The sequence below is a fragment of the Perissodus microlepis genome, chromosome 8, assembly GCF_051167445.1.
Source record: "Perissodus microlepis isolate ML-2025 ecotype Zambia chromosome 8, ASM5116744v1, whole genome shotgun sequence".
In the NCBI taxonomy this organism is placed as follows: domain Eukaryota; kingdom Metazoa; phylum Chordata; class Actinopteri; order Cichliformes; family Cichlidae; genus Perissodus; species Perissodus microlepis.
Genome location: NC_140468.1, coordinates 493648 through 513766, shown reverse-complemented (window position 1 = coordinate 513766; position 20119 = coordinate 493648). Strand labels below are relative to the sequence as shown.

Below are 20119 nucleotides of genomic sequence, written 5' to 3'. Positions count from 1 at the left end.
ACTCCCTGGTGTTCTGGTTACGCTCATCAGCAAAAAGCTGAATAAATCCATCTTTGCACACGGGCCTCGTCGTACAGTTGGAGCATACGCTGTTTGCTCGGTGATCATTACTAGACAACTCCTCACAGTCAGATCCAAACAGTGTGGGATCATCCCGACAGAAGAAAAGGCAGAAACATCCAAAGGTTGGAGAAGTACTCCGGAAGACACAAAACTAGCTCAGAGTTCAGAATAACGTTAACTCTGCTTTAACCTTGCAAATATGCAAGTGAAACGTATGAGACCGTAAGTTGATGGATGTGGGCGTTACTCTGATCAGCTGTTTGGGCTGAGTTTCGAGGAGGGAAGTAATCAAGTACAAATACTTCACCACTATACTCATTTTTCCTTCAACGTTTACTTCCTGCAGGTGTGCACAAGTTGCACCCGCTGTGCTTTAAACCTACTGAAGCAGAGTAAGGATAAACCAGCACAAACTAACTGTGTTTGTGCGTCCTCACTATTGTGTCTGTTAGCTAATCCACCTGCTGTGCTGTAATCTGGTTTTTAGAGTTTGTTTTCTCCATAGTTCAGTTTCAGTTGGTCTCCATGTTAGCTTTACCGTTTATTTTAGTCTTCCTCCATCTAAGATCCGGGTTTAGCTCAGACATGAAACCAACGCTTCACTGGGAGCTGCAGAGCTCAGAGAGGGAACTGCTGACGGCAGCTGTGATGAGCTTCTCTTCTCAAACAAATACATCTGATACAAACAGTGTATATTAAGAAAATCTTTATTAGAAGCGTCCAATATGAAACCACAGATTAAAAAACAAATTAACCTGAAGACAAAATGAGAACATTACAGCAGCTGGATTTCACAGGTTCAAACGTTTCAGTCAGTCTGTGCAAAAAAAGCTCAAACTCCCTTTTAAACGATTCTGCTCGAGCGGGAACGTCGCACGGATCGACTCGCTGCTTTTCCAGGAGACAGTAAACGCGTCGCTGTGGATCGGCGCCGTTTTCAGGACCGTTCATGTGCTGCATCAACATGGCAGCTCGTCCACGGGTCGCCCTGTGAGAACGCCTGAGCTCAGAGTACAGACGCTCGAGGGACCAATAAAAGACACAAAACAGGAAAGCCAACAGGACGTCAAACAAAAACACTGATAGAGAAATTTTAACTATTGACAGAAATGACACACTGTTGTTTTTCCACAGGAAACACTCTGATCACTTCCAGATGGAAATGTCTGTGGCGAGTGGCGAGGGCAGGAGGCGAGTCTGAACCAGAGCTACGATGACAACGTCCTCTGCGCTGCCTCCACCCCGCTCGCGAGTCTAATAGTTCGACTGTATGAGCGCGCTCAGACGTCGCTGGGCGTCCCGTGTACCCTGAAGCGGTACATGCAGGTGTACTCCTCGTGGCCCCAGTTAGATAAAACCTGGACCTCGATGATCTGAAAGGCTTCGCCGTTCTCCTCCTGACGGGACACAAACAGAGACGGGAAAAGGCAGCGACATCGCGTGTTTGAGAACTTCAGGCAACAGAAACTCGTTTTCTGCCTCGAATGAGAAAATACTTTAAATTTGGATCAATTAATAATTCTGCTCATCTCAGCAGCCGCTCTGCAAAACTAACCCCCAACCCGCCTCTGATCATTCGTTTGTGGTTTTTTCCATTGATGGGTCGAGTGTCCAGATTTAGATCTGTGAGGTCATATTTTGCAGTCATGTGACCATGAGTCATGTGACAGCCTCGCCGTCTCGTTCGTGCAGTTTTAAAAACAAGAACAAATTTAAAGAGAAAGTGAAGCAGCTGGTATCTGACAGGCTTCTGTCGCCCTCTGCAGCTGAGTGTTAACGACTGTGACAGACTGGCTCGCCAACATTAAGGAAGGCTAAAACCACAAGCCCCGCCCCACGACTCACTGAAACAGCAAATGTCTGGAGAGCGTCTCCATCCTGGTCGTAGGTGTAGGTGCCGAGCAGCTTGCCTCGCTCCCGGCTCTCATTAGCCAGACCCTGAAAGAGCGTTCAGGTTACACAGAGACTACAGAGCAGCGGATTTATGAACGCACGCCATCGCTCTCTTACGTAGACGGCGAAGTCTCGGGGGGCGCTGTGCAGCGTCCCGCTCGGGGCCAGGGCTTTGGGGATGTGCTCGAGGGTGAAGGCCGAGGGCAGGACTCTCATGGAGAGCCGGATCACCAGGAAGCCCGTGGAGCCTCTGAAGGCCCAGCAGTTCCCCGGGTGGACGTCGGGCTGCAGCACAGAGCACAGATCAGGATTCATCAGTCTGAGCAAAAACATCTGGAGGACAAAGTCCTATCACAGAGTCAAAAACGAGAAGGAGGAGAGGCTTCATATCATAACCACATGACTGTGCGCTCCGTACGGGTGACTTACCTGGATCACAGCTCGGGGAGACTGAGAGAAATACCAGAGCGGGACTCCGAACAGGCTGAGCAGCGCCGCCTTCGTCTCGTACGTCTCCGAGCAGCGAGTGCTCAGGATGCTGCCCCCTGCGGGACGAGCACAGAAACCACACTGGGTAAACCATTACAGCAGGTTCATGACATCACAGACGGTCGCTGTTGGATTCTGACCTCCAGACTCCAGAGCGTAGTCCGCCAGGCCGGTTCGATCCTCAGAAAACAGCCGCAGAGCGTTCTTCACCGCCGCACGGACATCCTGAGGACACGAGGGAGGCGTGAGTGGCGATGATTACAGCGTGACTAAGGTCATTACGCAGAAGGTTAGACAGGTTTATCAAACTCATCCTCAGGTGGTAAATTTAGGCCCGCCTCTGACCGCGCCTCCTCACCTCCTGGGTGACCGTGGCCCCGACGCCCTCGGCAGCATGCAGGACAGGCTCTCTGACCGTCTCCTCGCCGCGCCGCTGCTCCAGCTGCAGGCTGACGTTCTGTAGGATGCTGAGCTCCAGAGAGGCCAGCGCCGCCTGCAGGTCCGTCTCGCTCACATAGCGCTCAGAGAGCCACTGGAGGAGCGACTCAGGGAGGGCGGCGGCGTCTCCGCCCGCTGTCAGCTGGTTGCTGAAGAGCAGCGCCCGAACTTCCTCTCGCACCTGAGCAGAGACCTGCCCCAAAATCTACAGAAAAAGGACAGAACAGGAAACTGGTCCTTCACATTAAAAGCAACCATTCAGTGAGGCTTTTATTGTGAAGGAGACCGTTAAAACGAGTGTCTCACCGCCTGCTGGATTGTGGCGAGCTGTTGGCAGCTGTCCTGACATCTGGACAGAAGCTCGACGTCCCGCCTGACGTCCCCCAGAGCCGCCTCCAACCGAACCACCTCCGCTAGCAAGGCATCATGGGACTGCCGGTCAACACTGGAGGAGGAAAAAGACGTCAGCCACGAAGGAGTCGCACCAGCATCAGCAGCTGCTTCTCTTTGGTCCAGATAAACCTACAATGGCCTGAAGAAGGTGATGATGATGAAGGTTACCTGACAGCAGCAGGAAGCGTGGTCGGCGAGGGTGGGAGGAGAGATCCAGCAGCTTCACGTCTCCACTGAACCTCCTGCAGTTTTAGTGAAGCAGTTTTATTTCTGAAGCTTTTACAGGTGAAACACGATGCCAGGCTCGTCTCAGGTCATGTGACTCACCTTCGTTTTGGCCACCAGTTTCTGCAGCTGCAGCTCGAGCTGATCCAGACGAGACGTCTGCGTCTGCTGCTGCAACAAATCCTGCCGGCGAACCTGCAAACACGAGACAGAGGTTTCAGTAACGTGCAGTTCCTCCGGCGTCCAGCGGGGGCCCCAGTGAGTCCGTGTTAAACGTTCACAGCACGATACAGAAACTGTTCTGGTCTCTGGGTAATGGCCTCCATCACATCTGCATTTTATATCTGTTTAAATTGTAGTAAGGGTTATAGTTTGTATCATTAGGGGCGTGGCCTATTTGACTGACAGGTGGATGGTGCTACTGCTGTGTGCTAGCTTCAGCTCAGCTAACTGCACAGTGTCGGTGCTGCAGACCCTCACCTCCTCCCTCTGCCACCTCTCCTCGTCCAGCTGTCTCCTGAGCTCGGACAGCTGCCGGTCCAGCAGAGCGCTCAGCGCCGCCTCCGCGCCGTCGCGCTGAGCAGACGAGAGCTGCTGCAGGCCGGTGTAGAGCCGGAGCAGCTCTCTGTGTCTCTGCTCCGCCCGCCGTCCTCCGGCCTCCACGCGCTCCCACAGCACCATCAGACTCTGCTCCAGACGAATGAGCCGCTCAGCATCTTCTGCCGCCGCCCCCACTTCCTGTAACAACCACATTCGTAATCTGGAGGAAACCTCAGAAACTTCCAGGATTCATGTTAGTTTATCCTAACCTGTCGCCGGCCTCAGGCACGTGTTTTGTTGCAGTTTTTTTTTTTTTTTTTTCTCCCATAAACATGCGTCACTCCAGGGCCGCCAAACGATTATTCTGATAGTCGACTAATCAGATCATCATCCAACGTACAGCTTATTGCACCAGCAGCATCTGCTCTTATATAACTATCATTAGCTTACAGCTTTAAGTGTTTCAGGTCTGTGCTAACTAAAAATAAAGACAAGATGATAGTTTATTAAATTTTAATGAAGTTTGCAGATTGTTTCGGTGAAGTTTAATAAACTCCTTGCTATCTAAAATATAACAGGACACCGGAGTAAATTCTCATCTCACACTTCTGATGATCAGCTGTCTGCTTGACGTTTATTCAGCTGTGTAAAAACTTTAATCTCAGCCAAACCGATTTACTCAGGAACAAATAAAATATTAAAAAAGCCAAACAATAACATTGTTACGTTATCTAAGTGACTTATATATCATGTTTAACCTGAGTAGCGAAAGACGGCGGTGGGTCTGAAAACGATTTGCCGGGAGTCCGGTGTTCTCACGGCTCTAGTGAGCCTCGCCCCCGGCTCGCTATCGAGCTAGTGGGTAACAGACGTCTCCGAAAACGTCGGAGCGCTTTTGAAAATATGTGGTGTCTTGATAAACTGAGCAGATATTTGAGGTTTACACAGCTACATTCTCGCCTGAAAATATGTTAAACGTTTATTTTGTGACCCAGAAAGAATAATAAGAGTAATATTAAAACTAACCAGCTGCCGCCATTGTTGTAAACTGAGCTGGGCTGCGCTATGAATTCTGGGACAGGTTGGGTCACGAAGTACACACCCGACCCATCCTTCAAATCTGGGGAAATGAAGGACGCATTTGTCGGAGTCTTTGAATTTGTACACAGTCTTCGTCGTGTCACCTTTTTTTTTTTTTTGGGGTTTAACGGCAGCTGGCATCCTTGTACATGCAGTGCTGCCATCTTCTGTTTCAGTCCGTTATTACACTCTTAAATCCTACTACTTATTCCTGCGTCTTTCGGGATCTTACAAAGCTTCAAACGACGCGTCGACTATTAAATCAGTCGTCGACGATTTTGATAGTCGACTAATCGCGGCAGCCCTACGTAACTCCTGTAACTCAAAAAGCGACTGTGCTTTTCAGTGACATTATGGTAACGCCTGAGAAGATGAAGGTTGGTTGAGAGAGAGTGACGGCGCTCTACAGAAGCACAGCGCTGGTTTTTTCCCTTTGACTGCACAAACAAACCACCAAACGTAAACCTCATCTGCTGCCGGCTGAAAGCCTCTGGTGACGGTGCCCGAGGTCATACCTCCTCTCCTGCTGCCATTTCCGCTGGTGGAGGTTTGCTGTGAAGCAGCCCCGCCTCCTTTGGCTCATCTACGTCGCCCTCTCCTGATTGGCTCTCAGAGGACAGGAAGCTGTTAGAGGACAGAGCGGGGACGTTGGAGACCGCTGGCCTCCACTCTGTGATGTTAACAGCTGGAAGCAGCAATTGTAAAACAGCTGGACCAAACCAGCGCAGACCTGAGGAGGGAGGAGTCCAGTTACATCACTTCCTGAAAGTCAGCTGTGATCATGTGACTGCTGTGTTTCCTGTCTAATCCTGCTGTGAACGAGCATCAGACTCTGCAGGACTGCGTTTTAAATCCAACTGTCAGCCACACAGAAGCTTTTAGGAAACTGAGGAGAATCGTCCACGTTTGCTGTTAAACGGTGATTTAAGGTCATTGAAGTCAATGAACTCACCGAACAGGAGAAACAGCAGAGAAAGAACCACCAGGAGGACAGGAAACCTGCAGAGACGTCAGCCATGTTTTAGTCGCAGGGAGCTTCCTTCCACTATTTAAGCTTAAATGTATTTGAGCGGTCGAACAGGTCTGATGAAGCGGATTTACTCCAGAATGAAAAAACGTAATGAATCAGCTCAAACTTGCCAACTCAGCGGTGTGTTTGTGGTCATGTGACGCCACCGTGTGTCGAGCCACCTGAAGGCGTCGCCTGCTGTCCGACCTGCAGACACAGAACGATAAAGCCAATCACAACACAGATTCAGATGGATGGGCGGGGCAAGGGAGGGATTTTTATTCACCAATTATCTCACACACACACACACACACACACACACACACACCCCCCGACAGAGCAGCTAAGCAACAAACAGCTGGGGGTCGGGTCAGGGAGCAAAGACGCTACAAATCAAACGCACACATGGCGGCGTTAACCTGCAGAGCGTGCGGCGGTCCACGAAGCAGAACCAGCTTTCCTGCTCAGAGGCCCGAGGGCCCGAGCCGCTCTCTGAGCGAGGTCAAAGAGAACCGAAGCTGCAGGAGGAGAGGAGGAAGGTCAGTCAGCACGGCGGGAAGCGGCTGCAGACGCTCTCGGGCCACGCCCATTTTGGCCAAAGTCAGTCTGGTTTTTAAGGCCTGACCAAACCAAACGCCACGGTGAGCTCAGCCCTTAAAAACAGAACGTGTGGACGCGCCTGTGACTCAGCAGCACGTCCGCACAGCGCTGCGCTCGCACGCCGTTATTACCGGTTGCTTCAGTCATGGTTTCTTCAACGCAGATCGATTCATCGAGTCATTAATAAACGTAAACATCTGATATCCGAGTTCATGAAGTTTTCAATGCAGAGAATTCAAGTTTAGTTCATCACAAAAACATAAATGCTCACAATTCCTCTATAAAACACTTTGTTTTTTTTAATTAGTCAAATGGCAGAGACGAGGAAAAAATTAAAAATTAAAAAAAATATATCATCAAGTGACACCCATCTTTTATATACAGTCTGTTAACATCACTAAGTTTCTGGGTTGAGCCAATCACCCTGCTGCTGAGTCCGATTGGTCGTCACGGCAACACAAAGTCAAATCTACTCAGGAGGGCGTTTATTCTGTTTACATAAGATTCAAATTTAAACCGTCGCAGCTTCCTGTTCATGCTGGTGTGTGTGTGTGTGTGTGTGTGTGTCTTTGAAGTCACAGGATGTATAACGGGTCTGATAAATTGTGTTTTGAAGCATCTTTATGACTCGTATTTCCGCTGCGCGCTTACACAAGCTGCTCAGAAACACTCAAAGACAGAAGAGACTGACAGCGCTGCCGTTTGTATCACAGGCCAACACGATGGGAATCACTTTGTGGCCTCACGCTGCGACTGAACACATACGACTCAGAGCGGACGTGAATAAAAACGATCTGCACGGGCCGATGAGACGCCTGCAGCTCAGACTGCCGGAGCGGGTATTGAACCTGTGAAAAGAGCAGCGCTCCATGTGAACCCCAACAAACAGGAAACCAGGGAGGACCACGAGGACGAAGAAGACGTGACCGCATCCATCGGCGAAGGCCGTCTGTCCTTACAGTCGTTACCTGCAGGTGTCAGCAGAGCGTTTAACCGACAGAAAACACAGGAGTCACAACAGGAGACATCTACACAGGAACCATGTGACCGCTGCTCCAAACAGGAAGCTCCGAGTTTGGCTGTGGAGCCTCGAGGTTTACGGAGAACACCTGAGCGTGCACACGGCGACCTCCGTATCAGGTGATCACTGTGACCCTTCAGTCACACGCCGACTGTTCCCAACACGCTGCTGCAGCAAAGCCGCTCTGAGCCGGCGCCACGAACACAGTTTCAACATTAGTGTTAAAGCACCGCCCACTTCAGAGGCAGCGTTGGTGCAGCAGCGGAGTTTTCTGGTGAGACTCCACCTGCTGCCTGCACAGAGACGGCAACCAGCAGGTGGAGACGATACATTTACAGACAGAGTCGGCTTGAAAGAAAATCTGCACCCTGCTGTGATTCGGTGCTTTATAAATAAAGTTCAATTCAATCTTTTCTCTTCTAAACATCATCACACACCAAGTATCCATGACTGCACACGCTACACCCTCCATTCAGCTTCTGATTCCTGCCATGCACATCATCACATACAAGTCCAACATTAAATACTGTGTGTGTGTGTGTGTGTGTGTGTGTGTGGGGCTGATAATCAGCATCATGAACGAGTGAAGAGCAGGCTGATTAAACCTCTGAGGTGTGTGTGCTGCTCACACAGAGATCCGTTGGGCTGTAGCTCCCTCTGGCTGGACTCCGTCAGGCTCATGGCTCCGCCGCGGCCGGGTCGAACTGAAACAGAGGAAACAGAGTCAGGACTCACCGACAGCAGCAGATCACCACCGTCCACCTCCGAGCCGAGGCCTGAATGTTCGCTGCAAGCAGCCGGAGGGCAGATTTGCATTTTGCCAGGGAAACAGCCAAAGTGAAGAGGTGCAGCCCATTTGTTTATTTGGACAGAAGCACAGCGACTGCAGGTCCAGAGATCCAGAGCACGCTCTGGTCTCGTGAGTAGGCAGGGATGTTTAGCGAGGAGGCGTCAGGTGACTAAAAATAAATGGAAATAAACCCTTTGAGGTCTAATGACCACAGAAGAGACACGTGAGGGTGGAGCTCCTCCTCCGTGTTTAATGAAGCCTGCCTGTGCTTCAAGGAGGACATCAGGCCTCCTCCTGAAGATCCAAACATTAAGGCCGTTGGTAGACATCTTTGATCTCGGGCTACTTTTTAGAACTTCTTAAAAGAGACTCTGCCAAAGTGATCTTAGTCAACCCTCGGGGTCATGTAGGCGGAGCTAACACAGTTAAGTGAAGGGTGAGAAAGGTCAAAGGTACTGAAGCTTGAAGGACAGAGTTCACACCACCTCCTCATGAGAGCACCACTTTAGGTAACGCAATGCTGCCTCTGCAGGTAAAGGTGGGTGTGGGTCATTCACAGGGAGCTGAGGGATTCTGGGAGTTCCTGCTAACCACTCAAACGGGCTCTTCTGATCACCGAGGCGATTTTGGGTGCTTTCATTGGACGGCGGCCCCGCTCAGGTGAAGCAGATGTGTTTTACACCAGTGTGTGAAGAAGAAAGGTGCACAGGTAAATTCCACCACCTGCTGTAAACAGACAGTCAGTACCTCTGTGTCCATTATCAGACTGTATGTTGACCTTTAACCCCCGACACACCTGCCAGGTGTGCGTCAGCGCTGACACGCAGCAGGCGGCGGCTCTCCTGATACGCAGCCAACACGAGTCGAGCCACAGCTGCAGCACGTCTGGAAGAGCCAAACCACAACGAGTCAACGAGCGGCGCCTTCACCCCGACACCTGCGAGCGAGCTCGCTGCACACAAACACGCCGGCAGAGCCCCAGAACAGGAAGTGACGCTCAGCTGATTCCTAAATCCAGGAAACAAACCACAGCTTCATGAAAGTGGAAGCCTGCACGAGCCCCGCCCCCCAGCACCTGCCCAGGTGCCTCAGAGCAATCAGTCGGTCTCTGCTCGGGCTCGTTTCCCCCCAGCTGATAAGTGACCGTCAGCTGCTCCACCTGCTGAAGGTGGAGCAGAGCGAGCGGCAGGTCAAAGAAACGGCTCATCAGCCATCCAATCACAGCTTCACTGTGTCATTAAATGAGTAATTATAGTGAGAACTGTGACGTCTACAGAAAACGTGAAGACTTATTGCGCTGAGGCTCCAAAACCTTTGAATGGCAGATAATTCAGTGACACCATAATCAGAATTAAGCCTCAAATATCCGTCACTGTACGTGAAACCACGTCACACTGCAGAAACACACGTTAGAGTTTGTTTCTCGTCCCCCTCCAGGGTCACATGGTGGTGGGTGATGTTGTAGTTCACAGGCTGACCTGATGGTGGCAGCAAATCGTCTGCATATAAACAAACCCTCAACTTCAGTCTGATTGACATTCACCGCTTATGTTTATCACTAACCCACTAATCAGATCAAAGTCCTCAGCTACTCCAACCTCCTGGAAGGCGTCAGCAGCAGAGAGGAGCTGATGGAGCTGATGGAGGCTCTAAAGTGTTACGTTTGTGCAGAACCAAAGCCAAACTGGACACACTGGTAGCAGCAGACGGCGCCCTGTCCTGATAAATCATCAGCTACAGAGAGCAGTGACTGTGGTAAACCTGTGCTGGTTGTGTGGTTTAATCTGTGATCACAATGTGACAGGAACAGAAACTCAGCAGGTGTTGCTTTGTCTTAATTCTGGAGATTTGAAATGTTTCAGGAATGACGGGAAAAGATTTTTACTACAGATCGATTTGTTTGTTACTGAATACGAGAACGTTTTTGCTGTCGTATTATAATCTTGTTACAGACAAAAAAAAGAAAAAAGTCTGATGTGGTCATTTCCACAGTAAAGACCGTCACGTGCGTCTGCCTCACCCGTCCTCCTCCTGCGGCTTCTGTCTCTGCAGTAAATGGTAGAAGGTTCTGGTTCCTCGGACTCTGAGGGTCGCGGTACTATTGGTGTTGAGGAGGTGTCTGTGGTGTATTTGGAGGAAGAGGAGCCGGCCTCCTCACCCAGCGGCGGCTCAGATTTCAGAGCGCTGCAGTCTGTACAGAAAACCCTGCTGAGCGCCTGGCCCGGGTGTTTGCTGCAGAGGGTGTCTAGACCAATCAGAGTGCTGTTCAGTGCGACGCTGCTCTGCGCTGCGATGACGGTGCTTTCTGCAGACAGACACAAGGACATGATGAAACTGACTCATCGTGTCCCCTTATCAAAGCCTTTACGAGTCAGACGCAGGCGGGCGGGGGCGCAGGCGGGCGGGGGCGCAGGCGGGCGGGGGCGCAGGCGGGCGGGGGCGCAGGCGGGCGGGGGCGCAGGCGGGCGGGGGCGCAGGCGGGCGGGGGCGCAGGCTCACCTTTGGAATCCGAGTCGTGGTCCAAACCTGAGGAGGAAGATCAACGTTAAACCGGAGTCTGCCTCAGGCAGAGCAGGTCCGTTCAACAAGGCGAGCCTTGTGTTCACAGATGCTCCAAACTCAACATAGCAGGCTAACGAGTCCAAAACTGAACCCAGATCATTTCCTTCGACTGAAAACATCAGACCAAAGTAATCAAAGTAAGAACACTGAATCTGTGGATCTGATGACCTGTGCTGTTGCCATGGTAAAGCACTACAGAAAGCGCTCTGTAAACAGAGATCGTCATAAATCTATGAGCAGGCTTCGTACCCCAGAACGCATCGACCTGCGTTTGCTCCTGGATGGAGGACTCGTTCTGCAGGGAGGAGAGCAGGGAGGCGTCGGACGCCACGCTGTGGAGGCTGCTGTTGTGGAGTGCCATGATGGTAGGTTTACGCGGCGCATCGAGGAGCGACTCGGAGCAGGAGACCGAGTGCTGCCGGGAACGACGGGACCTCAGCGACCTGCAGAAGGAGGCAGGAGGTGAAGGAGGAGCAGACCTGAACAGAACGCACCTTCAGCAGACGTCCACACCGACCTGCTGCTCCTCCAGTCGCCTCCTCCCGCACTAAAGGAAGCGCTGCCACGAGGAAGACTGCGGTCCAGCAGGCCTTCATCGAGCCGCAGGCTGCGTCTCGACATGACCCTCGCCCGAAGGAAGGAGGTGACCTGCCGCTCCTTCTCAGAGTCCGACGAGGAGTAGGTGGAGCTGAGGAGACAGGCGTGGAAGATGAGGGAGCAGGAACAGGAAGAGGCGTGTTCCTTTATGGAAACAAAGTCTGAAAATGTTACCAATTTAAACAACCTGATCAAATAAAGCTGCAAAACCATTTTAACAGAATACAGTAAGAAACATATTTACATCATGGATAAAAGAATTAGATGCAAAGTAAGCTTTTAAAATGTACAAGGACGTAATGAGAAAACATTGAAACTTGACAGGAGGAACATTTTTCCTTTAAATATGAAAGAAAAAAAAACTGTTAAAACATAAAGAGGAAAGAAATCTGATTAAAAGTCTACAATTAAAAAACAAACTTCTGGAAAATTATACAGACTGTTTGTTTACATCGGTGATGATGTATGAATCTGATCACACACGCGCGCACACACACACACACACACACACACACACACACACCCTCGCGACCCGGATAAACAGAAGACAACAGATGGAACAAAGAAAACTGTACAACACTTCCCAAATATGATTCCAACAGGTTTCTCCAGCAGGTTTTAATCTCACTAAGTCAGCCATAAAATGCAGTTTAATAAAATTAAAAACGTTCCCAGCATGTACAGAGGAATGTTATTAGCCACATTTCCTGTGATATGGAGGCAGATCGATGGAGGTCTGGGGTCGTGTTAACCAGACGAACAGCGAGCTGCAGATACTCGTTTCCTTCATTAAACTCTGAATTAAAAGCAGCTTCAGCTTAATGATTAAACTCGAGTGTCCTGAAACACTTGTTAACCTGCAGACACGCTGCAGCAACGCAGCAGAAACACAGAAACCGCTTCTTCCTGAAATACTGAAGGAAGACACACACACACACACACACACACACACACACACACAGTAAATCCCTGCAACCTTATCAGACACCTGACCTACATACAACAGCGCAGAGAAAGAAGCCGAGCATACACACAGGTCAGTCCAGCCCCAGCTCTGCAGGTCCTCGTCACTCATGGTGGCCGGCAGAGCCGCCAACAACGCTGCCGCAAACACACAAATCCCACCAACACCAACTCTAACACACACACACAGAGATCCAGCCAGCAGCTGAAGTTCACCTTTAACCTGCTTACACTTCCTGTCTGTGGGTCAGTCAGCTGCTCACACACACACACACACAGTTCTATCTCTGTGAGGACACTGATATTTTTATTGAATTAAATAAAGTCAGATATTTCCCGCCACATGTTCGCACGCTCGGGTGTTCACAGGTGTTCAGCCTGCTGTTCCTCTTTCCCCCAAATAACCAGGATGTTACTTCAAAACTAAGAAAAAAAATTCTTTATGTGGTCAAACTGGGTGCTGGAGTCCAGAAGTCAGCCAATCAGAAGAGAGTGGGTTTAGAAAGGAGGACATTATTTCACCGTAGAGCCCCACCCACCTACCACTCAAACCTTCTGTTTGAGAGGAGCTGCCAATTAGAAGAAAGCTGTCTCAAAACAACGTGTGTCAGAGAATGAAATGAGGAGCTGCACAGAGAGCGAGGACGAGACAAAGGAGGATCATCTATTACCTCCAGCTGCCACCTCAGACTCAGTTACCCAGCAGCCCTCACCTTCAGGTAAACGCCGACTTCCTGCTGAGCTGTCAGGTGGCGCTGCAATGCTCCCCCTTCACCTGCTGAGAGCGCCCTCACCTGAGAGGCTGATGGGAAAATAAGATCGTGTGTTTTAGGTGATTATCAACTGCACAGCGGGGTGAAACACGTAAACACACAAACCAACATTTTTATTCTTGTGTCTTTATTGTTCCTTCCATCACCATCGTTACTCTACTTACATATAATCGCCCTTCTACACCCGCGTGCCCGCTGTTTGTTTGCAATTGAGCCCACGTGTACAGTGTTTTAACTGCAAGCTGTCAGCTTCCAACCAATCCGAGGTCAGCTCACGTAAATGATGTTGTGCGTGGCCAATAAAATCCCACAGTGGGCGGACCCCCGCGAAAAACGAACCGTGGCTCTGCTAACGTCAGCTAACGTCTGCAACGTTAGCGCTCACAGAAAATAACAGTAGAAAAATAAAAGTTAATCAGGACGGTAGAGAGGAAAAACGCTGTGCTCACCCGCAGCGGGGGGCAGATAGGGAGAGACGTCGGCCACAAGCTGCCACTAGCTGTTAGCAGCTAGCGAGCGTCAGATAGAGCAGGCGGAGACAGTTAAATGGTGTTCCCGTTATAAACCCGCCGGTTAGCAGCGTAGCGATGAAAGCAGACTCCGTGAGCTCCTCTCAGGGGATCACATTCACACTAACAACAGACAGGAGACTTAACACTGGCGGTTTACAGTGGGGGAATTTTATAGCGCCAGCAGTGATTTATGCCCCCCTGTGGCCGGAGGTGCGACAAGCTCTATGAAAAAGATTATATATTGATTTGAGATGGTTCACTCCGAGTTCAATGTATAGAGACATTTTCATTAAAATGTTGTTTTATTGCAGTGAGCGAACGTTTGAAAACAGAAAAAAACAAATTTTCCAAAGAACATCACATTAACAGATGATTTCGCCTGTTATCATTTGTTAACGGAACTACTTTAAAATAACTTTGAGGATATTCAACTTTTTTCAGAAACATCCGAGTTTGACCCTGTACCTGCTGTCACATTCACGGTGTTAAAGTGGTGGCGGGAACGTGAAACATGGCCTGAATCTCAGTTAACGAGGTCAGTCCGTGCTGGAGTAATCTGAGTACTCCCTGCGTCTGCTCCGACCGTTTTGGGGGGGGGGGGGGGGGGGGTTGCCTCTTGGCCGCGTGGACTTTAACTGGCGGGGGATTTCCTTATATGGTCACGGGAGCGGGCTCCGCCTCCTCCTCGCGCTCGAACTCGGGAAGTTTTCCAGCTCCGTGTGCAGGAGCGGGACTCGGACCAGGATGTCTCCCAAGAAATGCATCTTCGGCTGCGAGGGGAAGCTGAACCTGTTCGCGCTGCCCAAAGAGGAGCGGATCCGGCAGCAGTGGATCCAGTACCTGTTCTCAGACCAGCGGCCGCCCAAAGCCACCGTGTACGTCTGCTCGCGCCACTTCTCCGAGGACTCGTTCGTCAACAAAGCCCAGTATGACGCCGGCTTCTCGGCCAGGCTGTTGTTGAAGGACGGGGCGCTGCCGTTCATCCACGGGGACGTAGAGGAGTCCAAAGCGGCGGCGGTGAGTTTCAGTCTAGCCCGGGGATCTCCGCGGCGAGTAGCTGCCGAGTCCCGGATCACCGGGAAACGGACGGTAGAAACGGTTTAAATCCACCGGCGGGATCAAAAAACAACAAAAATGGCTAACCGGGCTAACGGTCTCAGTTAACGTGTAAAAAAAAAAAAACCTAAAACAAAAATAAAGACCGAATTTATCAGAAAAACACTGAAAAAGCCTGAAAATAACGGCATAAACGGCTAAACCGTGACCGCCTGTGGAGGTTCAAACATGCCAAAAACCAATAATAAGAATAAGACCGTTACTCCGTAAATAAGGTTGTATTGTTAAAGAGTCGTTAAAAACCAATAAATATTATTATTATTATGCTATGATTTTATTGGCCATATTTGTCAATACTCTGATAATTGGTGTAAACCAAACCTATAAGTGTCATTACATCCTTTCATAAAAGCGGCACCTTATAAGTGTTAGTAAATCAGCGCTAGCTTAGCTGTACTTTTTTCTTTTTAAAAACCAGAATTAATTTTAAAAATACTCCCAACATCTGATCTGATCAGCAGTTAGTATATGGAGCACCAAAACGGCCAAAATAACAGAAATGACTCAATATTTTTTCCAAAAACCTTTTAATTATTTTAATATTTAGAGTTGGTAAGTAAGTAAAAGTTTATTTATATAGCACTTTTCACAGACATGTCACCAAGTGCTTCACAAGAAAGGTAACAAAACGTAGTACAGTGATGGTATCATAATATTGTGCATAATCATTGCTGGACATCAGTACAGTGCTGTTAGAGCCTGACCGATACTTTCACTGTATCGATAATTTGGCTGTTTATCGATATAGCACTATCAGCATTTATGACAAAGTCACACCTGCAGGGTGAGGCGTTCTGAGCATTCGTCTGTCAGCTGCTTCAGAAACGCCTCGGTTGGGTCTGAGTGACATCATCAGGCACGAAAAATCTCCTCAGCCTGCTGAACACGGACGTGGTAAAGAAGAGCAGGTAAAGCCGTTCTGAGCCTCGGTATGAGCAGTGAAAGGATCGGAGAAGAGGAAAAATGATGGAAGAGCAAAAGGTGGATGTCCTGCTCTCTGCTGATGTTTTAAACATGCTGGGGAATGATGGAAGTCCTCGCTATTTGTTTGAAATGAATCTGCTGCACCTGTTTGTTTGCAGAGGTTAAACCTGTCAGGTGAAGGTGAGCGTGCAGCGGCTCGTCTGCTGTCCGTTACCTGTACCTGTGCCCCGCAGAGCTCCTGGAACCTCCTGCAGTCTGGGGGAAAGTCTCAATTTTAATACGTTGGAATCGGCAGGGATCATGTCAGCAGTTACACATTTGAAATCTGTGATGAAGCTGATTAATGTAAAAATAAACGGTTGAAAATAATGATAATATTAATATTTTTTTTGTTTACATTACTTTAATGTATTCTGCTTTTGCTTGAGGGAAACCACAACATTCTAATTATAAAAAACAGAAACATTAACTGAGCTGGTTTAAAGATTTTCAGCTCCTCGTGGCGCCTCCTCTGAACCGTTAGCCACAAAGTTCATAAATGTGGACGACAGCCAAAGCTGTTTAATGCACCGTCATCAACATGGCCGACATGGACCAGTGTCTCTGATTTTTCCGCTTTGAGTCCTTTATATTTTTAAAATTAAAGTCTACAGTTTTAATCGAATATTCCATGAATAATTATGGAGTCATTTACTTATTTTGGCACCTTGGGTCCTCCGCAGTGCATTACATATCATTTGGCCTCTCTCCCGTGAGCAGAGTCCGGTGCTGCTGCCCCTCACTCGCTTCAGAAACACCGCCTGTCAGACCGACCCTGAACCCAAGGTCTCCGTGGCGACGCAGTTCTGTCACTACATGGTGTCGGTGGGCACGCAGACGTCCTACTCCCCATCTACGAGGTGCGCCGCCACTCAGCTGTCCTACAACACGCTGAAGCAGCACGTGAGAAGCAAAGGTGGGTATGAGTGCCACACACTGTAAGTAAAAGATGGCCACATACTAACTGCTGGCCCCTGCTGGTTGGTAGAGGAACTGCAGGTTTTGGACTGAAATTCAGAAATAGTTTCTGGTGGTGATGAAGAGGAAGCTTTGTTCAGTTTTAAAGAGTGTAAAACGTGTTTTGTGCGTTTCAGCCACACAGGCCTCGGTGTTGCACTGTAACGTGGGAACTGTGACCACCCAATCAGAGACGGGGATTCAGCCGGGTGTCAGACCAGCGAAGAGACCACGTCTGGAAATGAAGGAAGAAGAGGGGGAGGAGCCAGAGGAGGAAGCAGAGCTCCCTGAAGCATCCGACCAGTACGACCCCATCTGCGAGCCGTATGAGCCGGACGAGTCTTCGAGCGAGCCGCCCGACAGTCGGTAAGGTGCCGGCGCCTCCTGCAGGTTTCTGTCTGTCTGTGCAGCAAACGTCTGACCTGCTGTTCTCCACCCACACAGCGAGGCGGAGGCCACGCCCTCCCACTACAACGACCCCAAATACATCGTGTTTGAGAGCTGCCTCAGAGACCTCTTCGTCACCTGCCCCGTGTGCGGGTTGAGCTGCGAGGTGCGGCGGCGGCGGATGGGCACCTTCGTCTCCTTCAGCCAGCTGTGCCCCAGCTGTGACTACAGCAGGAAGTGGGAGAGCCAGCCAGTGGCGGGAAGCACGCCGCTAGGAAACCTGCAGATGTCTGCGGCCATTTATTTCACCGGAGGCTCATTCAGTCACGTGGAGAAGGTAACCTTGACCTTTGACCCGAGCACACGTGACGGTAAAACTCTGACGTCACTGTCCGAGTGTGCGCACGTGCAGACGTCCTCCATGACGGCGCGTGTCTGCTGTGCGTCACCTGCAGGTGTGCAGAGCCATGAACCTCCAGGTGTTCCAGTCCGACACCTTCAGGAGGCACGCCCGCATGTTCCTCGAGCCCGCCATCAACCACAAGTGGAAGCGGGACCAGCAGGTGCTGATGGAGCGCCTGAGGGGTGAGGGCAGCGTGGCCGTGGGAGGGCGGATGAGGGCGGACCTGCTGGGTGAGCAAACGCCATCATTAGTGTCTTGTTTTTGTCACCTTGTGGTTACTTTGGCCTGATGATGTCATTTCCTCTGACAGGACACTGCGGGAAGCTGGGCAGCTACACCCTGATGCACCTGAACAGCAGCAGCGTCATCGACATCCAGCTCATTCAGGTAACGCTCGCTCTGTGCCAACAGGAAGTAAGAGCCGACCACGTGACTGTTTATGGTTATCCTCTCAGAGCGCCGGGGTCAGCGGCAGCTCGCACGTGGAGACGGAGGCTCTGCGGCGAGGCCTCGATCTCCTCCAGGTCAACCGCCTGAGCGTGGACCACATCGTGACCGACCGCCACACGCGCGTGCAGAAATACCTGAGGAAGCGAAACGTCCGCCATTACTATAACATCCAGCACTTGGAGAAGGGTCGGTACGGCGTGGTCACGTGACGATAAGCCGTCAGACACACGCTAACATGTTTTTCTCCGCAGGTTTGTCCAGGAAGCTGAAGAAGCTGGCGAAGAGTAAAGAGTGCCTGCTGGTGCGGCGGTGGCTGCCCAGCATCAGGAACCACGTCTACTGGAGCGCCACGACCTCCACGTCCGCGCCCGAGAAGGTGGCGAAGTGGAAATCCCTCGTGAACCACATCCAGAACGTCCACACTCACGACGACCCGCTGTTCCCGACGTGCGCGCATCCTAACCGCGTGTCCATGGATCCCAGCAAGTGGTTCCAGCCAGGTGAGTGTCAGCCAATCAGAGCCAGTCACACCTGTGCATGTGGACCTCACCTGCTCAGGGCGAAGATGGCCTCTGCCTCAGGTGGAGAGTCTGGGCTTTAAAGGCGCCCACGAATAAAATGTATGATTATTAAACTGTCCAGTCATTGGCTGACAGTTTATCGCAGGTGAAGCCGCTCACCTGGCTAACCAGCCTGTGACATCACAGCGGCGGTGTCCACAGTAACGCGGGCAGTCAGACTCTGATGTAGCGTGACTCATCTCAGCTCCAGAGACGCAGAGAAGACGAATAAATTAACCCTCTGTAAACAGTGACCTTTGACCTCTTGCGCGTAATGATGTCATAAACCTCTGGTCAAGTCATGTGACTGCTGGCCTTTCAAATGTGTCCAGCAGGGTGTGACGTCCACACTCAGCGCTCAGATGAGTCATCCCTGCTGACATCACAGAGAGGACGCCCCTGATATAGTCAGCTTAGACACAAGCTCCACCCACTCGGCTGAGGGGGAGGGGCATTAAAAGGGCAATTAACAAACTGTTTAATATTTTGATTTATTATGATGGGCGTGGCTTAACTCTTTGCTGCTTTGCTATTGGCTGACTGTTTACCTGTGGGTGTGTCTGTGCTCACCTGTGTGGCTGCAGATTCGGTGGCTCTGCACAAGCTGAAGAAGCTCCTGCTCAACAAGCGAATTCTCGCCGATGTCGGGAAACTGAGTCACGACCACCAGGCGTCCACGCTGGAACGCTTTCACTGGCTTGTGCGCCGCTTCGCGCCGAAGAACGTCGCTTTCCCGTTCGTCGGCGTGCTCTGCAGGTAAACGCTGCTGCTTCAGCTCTGATGTCACAGCTTCAAACACCTGCGTGACAGTGGGTCTTGTTTCCAGGCTGTACCTGGCCGCCATGCATTTCAACGAGGACGCAGGGAGACACAGAGACAGGAGTTCAGAGGTCACCGCCGAGCCTCAGCAGAGCGAGCCCAAACCCAGTGAGTGCAGCTCACACACACACACAGAGGAGAGGCTGAACTGCTCCTCCCCAACTTTATTGACACCAGTGTGGTTTACAGTGACCTCCATGTCTTCCAGAATATGTGAGCGAGCTGATGAAGCTCCTGTTTGAAGAAGTTTTTAAGGAGCCTTCGACCTACGTGGACGAACTCAAACGGATCCCCGTCCCCGACGACCTGAGGCCCATCTGAGGACACGGAGCAGGAAGGAGGAAACTGCTCTAATGTATCCACGCCGACTGTTACTGAGGGAACCGCCTTCACCACGGCATGAGTCCACTGAAGAACATTTAAATACATGTTTGTCTTTCCTCTGATCACACTGTTATTTATCTGTAAATAAAGCACTTCTTATTTACCTGGTCTCTGCTCGTCTGTGTGGGAACA

At 50.5% G+C, this 20119-nt stretch overlaps 2 protein-coding genes across 7 annotated transcripts; one reads left to right on the top strand and one right to left on the bottom strand.

The window, feature by feature from the left end:
• Positions 1 to 754: 754 nt before the first annotated feature.
• Positions 755 to 14168, bottom strand: LOC146380958 (uncharacterized). Of its 5 annotated transcripts, none has more exons than XM_084936899.1 (23): positions 13601 to 14168; positions 13377 to 13465; positions 11621 to 11791; positions 11353 to 11546; positions 11041 to 11067; positions 10562 to 10846; positions 9289 to 9426; positions 8381 to 8455; positions 7579 to 7698; positions 6550 to 6648; positions 6262 to 6337; positions 6074 to 6120; positions 5637 to 5851; positions 3982 to 4239; positions 3604 to 3696; positions 3445 to 3518; positions 3190 to 3328; positions 2804 to 3088; positions 2586 to 2670; positions 2386 to 2501; positions 2074 to 2241; positions 1909 to 2001; positions 755 to 1460 (listed from the first exon to the last, which is right to left on the bottom strand). In XM_084936899.1, exons 3-23 carry the CDS (start codon positions 11722 to 11724, stop codon positions 1344 to 1346), a joined length of 2808 nt encoding a protein of 935 aa, XP_084793025.1. In that variant the 5' UTR covers positions 11725 to 11791; positions 13377 to 13465; positions 13601 to 14168; the 3' UTR covers positions 755 to 1343. The 5 variants fall into 5 exon arrangements, with proteins under 5 accessions (XP_084793025.1, XP_084793024.1, XP_084793026.1 ...); XM_084936898.1 differs by having other exon boundaries at positions 13886 to 14168; XM_084936900.1 differs by lacking the exon at positions 9289 to 9426 and having other exon boundaries at positions 13886 to 14167.
• Positions 14169 to 14611: 443 nt separating this feature from the next.
• LOC146380957 (uncharacterized) lies at positions 14612 to 20090 on the top strand. 2 transcript variants are annotated; one of them, XM_084936903.1, is made up of 11 exons: positions 14614 to 14965; positions 16748 to 16943; positions 17122 to 17350; positions 17429 to 17708; positions 17827 to 18004; positions 18085 to 18161; positions 18230 to 18410; positions 18476 to 18724; positions 19369 to 19540; positions 19611 to 19711; positions 19812 to 20090. In XM_084936903.1, the coding sequence occupies exons 1-11, from the start codon at positions 14693 to 14695 to the stop codon at positions 19922 to 19924; spliced, it is 2049 nt and encodes a 682-aa protein (XP_084793029.1). In that variant the 5' UTR covers positions 14614 to 14692; the 3' UTR covers positions 19925 to 20090. The 2 variants fall into 2 exon arrangements, with proteins under 2 accessions (XP_084793030.1, XP_084793029.1); XM_084936904.1 differs by lacking the exons at positions 19611 to 19711; positions 19812 to 20090 and having other exon boundaries at positions 14612 to 14965; positions 19369 to 19544.
• Positions 20091 to 20119: the final 29 nt, after the last annotated feature.

What these genes read in the sequence shown, in the direction of transcription:
- LOC146380958 (XM_084936899.1), bottom strand. Translation starts at nt 11,724, where the DNA reads ATGTCGAGACGCAGCCTGCGGCTCGATGAAGGCCTGCTGGACCGCAGT. An exon ending in GGCGACTGGAGGAGCAGCAG is followed by an intron (nt 11,547 to 11,620) that starts GTCGGTGTGGAC and finishes CTCCTTCTGCAG; the next exon opens with GTCGCTGAGGTCCCGTCGTT. An exon ending in AAGCCGCAGGAGGAGGACGG is followed by an intron (nt 9,427 to 10,561) that starts GTGAGGCAGACG and finishes TGGCTCTTCCAG; the next exon opens with ACGTGCTGCAGCTGTGGCTC.
- LOC146380957 (XM_084936903.1), top strand. Translation starts at nt 14,693, where the DNA reads ATGTCTCCCAAGAAATGCATCTTCGGCTGCGAGGGGAAGCTGAACCTG. An exon ending in CAGCAAGTGGTTCCAGCCAG is followed by an intron (nt 18,725 to 19,368) that starts GTGAGTGTCAGC and finishes GTGTGGCTGCAG; the next exon opens with ATTCGGTGGCTCTGCACAAG. An exon ending in GCAGAGCGAGCCCAAACCCA is followed by an intron (nt 19,712 to 19,811) that starts GTGAGTGCAGCT and finishes CATGTCTTCCAG; the next exon opens with AATATGTGAGCGAGCTGATG.